The sequence below is a fragment of the Perna viridis genome, chromosome 6 (assembly GCF_037379345.1).
Source record: "Perna viridis isolate PV_CMFRI_1.1 ecotype Kerala chromosome 6, ASM3737934v1, whole genome shotgun sequence".
NCBI classification, from domain to species: Eukaryota; Metazoa; Mollusca; class Bivalvia; order Mytilida; family Mytilidae; genus Perna; species Perna viridis.
This window is the reverse complement of record NC_142450.1, coordinates 16808918-16815357: the sequence shown is the minus strand read 5'-3', so window position 1 is coordinate 16815357 and position 6440 is coordinate 16808918. Positions and strand designations below refer to the sequence as shown.

At 34.9% G+C, this 6440-nt stretch overlaps 1 protein-coding gene across 1 annotated transcript; it reads left to right on the top strand.

The window, feature by feature from the left end:
- The first annotated feature begins 1810 nt into the window (after positions 1-1810).
- Positions 1811-6145, top strand: LOC148613879 (uncharacterized). The gene is made up of 2 exons (XM_088587529.1): positions 1811-3381; positions 4631-6145. Exons 1-2 carry the CDS (start codon positions 3317-3319, stop codon positions 6132-6134), a joined length of 1569 nt encoding a protein of 522 aa, XP_088443655.1. The 5' UTR covers positions 1811-3316; the 3' UTR covers positions 6135-6145.
- The last annotated feature ends 295 nt before the right edge of the window (positions 6146-6440 follow it).

Sequence of the window (6440 nt, the reverse complement as noted above, 5' to 3'; positions counted from 1 at the left end):
TACTCGAATACAGATATACTATAAAGTAAAATGCAATGCGGATTCTCTGAGGTATGGTGATGGGGACAATTGGGAATGGTATATGATGTAAAATAAATATGTATAATTTTCAAAAGCTGTAAATGGATTGGCACTTCCTTGATACCACTCTTATCAGTATAATTATTAATGTAGCGCTATTAGTGATTAGACCACTCTATGGATAACTTGGTATCAGATATGAAATATCCATCAAACAGACAACTTTTAGGTAGTGCATTACATTACAATTACGTCAACACAGGTGCGTCTCGTACTTCCCTCTCTTGCTCTTGACCATTTTAAAACAAACCAATAACTTTAAATTTTACAAACGAAATCATATCAAATGAAGGGGTATTTAGTTTATTAGGTGAATATGACACCCTATAAAACGAAAAAATATCGTTTTTTTTTTAACAATAAACTTTTCGATAAATCCTTAAACGATTGATGATTTACACATTGTATTAAAGTACTTCGCACATTCAATGAATATGAAATGTCAGTCTCAGTAACAATCAGGCATTGGGTGAAACATGATAAAAACAAAAACGACATTTTGAATGTATAATTGACTAACTGCACCATCTAAATTGATGGAAAACGAACTGGTAAATGGAGTTATTATTTCATTTCAATGGCAGAAAACCCTGTCGGACACCTCATTTTCCTAACATTTTATTGACAAATATCTTAGCTAATCCAGTGATGCAGAGATCAAATAATGGTCTTTTGCAAATAGAGAAAGCATCATTGAGTGAAATTGTATTGTCATATCGTTGGGGTTTTGACATGCATGTTTCTGATTTTTCCCATTTTGCATGATTCTTACAAAAACTTACACTAAATACATGAATTTATATAGTTTTCCGTACCAAGGATGCATATACTATAAATTCAGAATTGGCACATGGAAAGGAAAAAGATCTGTCAACTTTAAATGATGAAGGATTGATATTTTTTTTACCGTAATCGAACAGTGAAGGTACGTCTTTCATACAAATATTTTACGAAACAAGGGAAATAATTTCAGAAGTATAAAACATTTCTACATTGGTTTGTTTAATCGCGATTATGATTTTGGCTGTCAGTGAACAAATATATGTTTGGTTCGCTACGGTGTATCCATCAGCACCATGAAACAAATATGTTCACCATGTCATATATTTCCTTTCCTCTTTCGTCTACCACATACTTGCCATTATATGAGCAACTCGATGGTTGTTTCTAGAAAAGCAGATGAAACTTACCCAACCGTTGCGTCAGTTTCAAGCTCCCAGGTTTTAGTCCGAGTTGCTAACTTGCTTTTGTTTCTTTGTCCGTTTTATTTTGGTTATTTTATGTTCTTTGTTGTATGTATCTGTTTGCCAGGCCTGGTCTTTATCCTTGGATTATATTATTTTGATTTTGCGCGAATCTTGACTACTCTTGTAGTAATAATTCTCTTTCGATATATAGCCCCGTGCAGGTCCGGGTGTTGAAAGAATAGGCCTGCAGCAGCGCTAAGCTTGTCGTAAAAGGCGACTAAATAGTGCTCAAAACCTTAGCAGGGGGCTAGGGCGCTCTGCCCACAGAGCAACTGGGATGTGTGCCCCAGGTGGTGGAATGGGGTACCCCTGGTGTGTTACATGCTGGGGTTGTCAGGCTATAATACGGAAAACCTGACCGCAAACCATAGTGGTGCACCGTGTTGGGAAAGATGCCACGTTCCTCGCACGTTAAAGAACCCTACTGTGGTATTCTCCCGGAGTAGGAACCATAGGGCTCCGCCACAGGAGGCTAAATTGCCCTACCCTATCCACCTCTCCCTATTTCCAGTGGCAATCAAAATTTGTCGACCCCATTGTCCTTGTGTTCCATTCCTTTTTCATTTCATCATTTCATGTTCATGTTATAATCCATTTTATATTCATCGTCTGAATAGAGCTGAAATATTGCTGCTCGGACGTTAAACCCCAACAAACAAACAAACAAAGAAAAACTATTTTCCTTGTGTCCTTTCCTTTTTTTTTTATTTCATCATCATTTCATGTTCATTTTATCATCCATTTCGTCTTCATGGCCTGAATATACAGACATATTGCTGCTCGGGCGTTAAAGCCCAACACTCAATCAATCAATCAATCATAGTTTTGATACTAATACATGTAGCTGTCGTTCTGTACAGTAGGGATCATTGAATTTCATACTTTATTTTTTTTTCTGTTGGAGTACCTATTTTATGCAATATATTAGTGTTATTGCCTTTGAAAGAATAAAAATAGCATTTTTGTTCAGCTTCAGCATATATACGGAAAATATAATAGACATAATGACAATGCTTACAAAAGTGGAAATAGTTAAAAGCTGTGAAATAACTTTAACCTTGAAACTTCTATCGAACTAGACCCTAATAGCGGATAAAATGTCGCAGAAATTTAATCACCGCCCGGTGGTTAAAAAGTCACATGCATTTATAATCACCGGCTAAGAATGGGAGAAATGACTTAAAATGTACGCATAAAAATTCAAGTGAAAATAAATAAAGCAAGGTGGACTCCACTAACGACCATGAACTAAGAGCACCGACATGATAGGCAACTTCTGCCTTTTCAATAATTACAACTAAGTTGTTTATAGTTTTTTCTCGTAAGAGTTAAAGCAAAAAGAAGATATTTGAGTCGACAAGACTAGCTTTTTCAAAAGCCGATTACTTTCGATTTAGTATAAGATCGACAAAACTACTTGACCCTTAAATACTTTCAAGTAATTTTTGCATGTACTTTCTGAAAATCGTTTTTAGGTATTATACAACATTATTACGAATTTTTAAAATAACTATTCTACGAAATTTATATTTTAACTATTAATTCTATGTTAAAAAAGGGAGTCCGTGCAAAAACCAGGCAGTAGGTGGTACACGACAAATTTTGTTTAAAAAAAAATATTCACTCATTTCATACCATGATGGGTGTTGATTAACATTAACAGTTAAAGAGAAATAAATCACATAGAAAGCATTGAAAATCATTCGAAAAGGAGATTACTATTTATTTTGTGTTAAATTTGGTTGGTTTTTTAGGGAACTTTAGAACATTTTAAGCCATCCACTACCGATTTAAAGACAACTTAATACAAACTTGACAGACACGTGATTTAAACATTACATTGGAACAAAAAGTCAGTGAGAAAAAATTATCACGTGCCACCCATATGATAGGATGTGGACAGTCTCTTAAGCAGCTTTAAAATTGTATTACACAAGAAAACAATATTTACATTTAAATGTATTATAGGGTTTTACGCTTCGCACAACATGTTAATCATTGACGACATAAATATATTGATTGAAACTTCAGTTGTAAAGCGAGCTTTACTCAGGTAAGAACACTGTATTTTTTAATTTGACAATTATGGAGTTTGTTTTGTAATTATAAAATGTTTGTCGAGTAAAAAGCAAACTTGTTGTTGGGGGTCCCCGGTTGGGAGTGTGAGGATGAACCATGGATACAGCCTTCTGAACCTATATGAGAAACTCAAGAGTGAACATGTATATCACAGGGGGGGGGGCTAACTTAAGTTCGATGGGAAGATGTGTGCTAGGGGTCAACATTCACAGATGAAAAAAAATAGGCTATTTATTTACTTATGGTTATTGATATCATACTTAAAATCATCAAAGTAAATATCTGTAAGGAGTAAAATTTCCACAGAAGCCAGATGGATCCAATAACCCTAATTAGCTCGGACATGATAATGATTTCATTCAATACAATTGTCATGTATTTAGACCAGCATCCTGAACATAAATGCATACTATAAGTGGTTGTCAGTTCTTGATTGTCAGAATATATGAATGGGGTGGATAAAAATGTTCGCACACCCGTACCATATTACTTGTAAAGTTAATTACCCCACCCTCCCCCCACCTCCCGTGATGTGTATTCGAGAAGTTTAAGCTAGGCGTAAGTCTCATGTGTCCCAATGGTGTCAGGAAAAAATGCTAACTCAATCTAGGGAATTTCGAACAAAAAATTCTGACACTCTGCATTTAACAAGCAAACTGCTAGTCAGTGTTAAAATAATGAAAGTGTTGATTTCAGTATATTTTTTTTTAGAAATGATACTTACTTCATACACACCTTGTATTATATATCAATTAAAATTTTATTATAATCGTTAAGTTGCTTTATACATGTACATTTGAAGCTCTTTATAATGAAATGTATAATTATTCATTCCAATCCGTCTGCTCTTTGGAGATAACCCACATTGAAAATCCAACAGCTTCTATTGTATTTTAGTGTCATTTATAGAGTTATCTCCCTTAACCTTGAATTCTACAGTACATTCTATATAATTTATATCTCTTGTGAACAAGGGTTCTATGAAAATCTACATGTAATTTTCTGTTCACTTTAACATTTTAAACAAAACAAAGAAAATAATATGTAGACTTTCCAACCATGTATCACATTTTGCATGATTCTTAGTTGGAGTGTTACGTAATTAAGTTGTGAAAAAAGTGTTTAAGTACGACAGTGCACGTGTTGAGTACATGCATGTCGAGTGATGTTATCGTCAGTGTATTACCCTTTAAGCCTTGCTGACTGACATTTTTTCATTTCAGTTCGTTCATTAATATGGCGGAGATTCAAGCATTTGCTAATGGGACCGATGTTGACGCCGAAGAAAGATCTTTGTTTCCACCCCTACTTCCACACCTTAATTTTTCGAAGCGAGTACTTGTTATAGGAGATTTAATTCTTGATCACTATGTTTACGGACAGTGTGACCGAGTGGCTCCAGACAGCCCCGTTCCTGTGTTTGTCGAAAAGTCATATGAGCACCGTCTCGGTGGTGCGGGTAATGTCGTGAACAATTTGTTACAGATGTGCGTTTCTGTCGATTTCATAACGATTTGTGGTATTGAGGATGACGTCATTATCAAGTTGCTAAGTAAACATGGCATAGAAACAAAACGCATTTTAAAAAGCAAAAATTTTCGTGTCAAAACTATAAAACGATATATAAGTAGAAACAGGCAATATCTGAGGGTCGATTCACACGTAGATCCAAATATATCTCAGGAGGACGTCAAGATATTGACAGAAATTTTCAAGTCATCTTTGGAGTGCGTTCGTTATGATGCCGTTGTTTTGTCTGATTACCGAAAAGGAATATTTACGAAGGAGTTTAGTCAATATTTAATTTCGGAGATCAACGCACTTAATATCCCAATAATTGTTGACCCTAAAAGAGGTGAATATGAGCGATTTATCGGTTCTACTTACATTAAGCCAAATAAGGAAGACGTACGTTATTTTCTAGATAATACGGTTCCATCTAAAGAAAATATTCAACACGTGTGTCAGGCGTTTTGTGAACGTTTACACGTCAAATTCTGTATAATTACTCTGGCCGAGGAAGGAATCGCTTGGTACAGTCACGAGAAGGGAAGCTATCAAGTTTTACCGCCGGATGTGAATTCTGACGTGAATGATGTATGCGGCGCAGGAGATACAGCACTGGCAGCAATTGCATTTGGAATAGTAAATAAATGGGAGCTTCAACATTCGTGCAACTTTGCAAATGCATGCGCGGCCAACGTAAACAAGAAATACGGTATTAATGCCGTAGAAATGATTGATATTATCCAAGAAAAAGTTCTTCGAAAACAAGAACATTTAAAAGTATTGAAAAGGATCATTCCATGTGGCAAAACCATAATTCTTACGACTGGCTGTTTCGATATGCTTCATGCAGGTCATGTTGACTACCTTCATAAAGCTTCTAAAATTGGGGATTTTCTCGTCGTAGCTTTAAACACAGACAACTCTGTCAAGAAGAACAAGGGCAGTTCTAGGCCGATACTTTCTCTAGATCTCCGCTTAAAAATGCTGCTCTCTTTACAATTCATTGACTTCATTGTAATTTTCGATGAGGAAACACCCTACTGGGTGGTGGAGACTTTGAATCCCGACTCCTTTGTAAAAGGTGGTGATTACACCGAGGCAGATTTAAGAGCTAAATTTCCAACTCTCCGTGGGGTCAAAGTCTTTGACCTTGTGTATACAGATACATCAACTACTGCCATTATACACAAAGTTCAATCAATGAATGAAATAAAATAAGTATAAATACATATATAGTTTTTTTATTTCATGCATTTAAATATAGTTCTATGAGTATTTTGTTAATTTTATTATACAAAAATTTTAAAGTGATATGATTTTTTTTTTATTTTCAGTGTATCATACTGTTAAATGAAATTTTTGACACTATTGTGTTTATGCTCGTACTTTTAATGCATTTCAAATTGCTTTATTGAAACTGATATTGAACACTTTTGAAATAAAAATTTTTAATGCCTTCATATCGACGTAAGATATTAGCTTGCATATACTGATATGATTAATAAACTATAATTTTGGACCCTG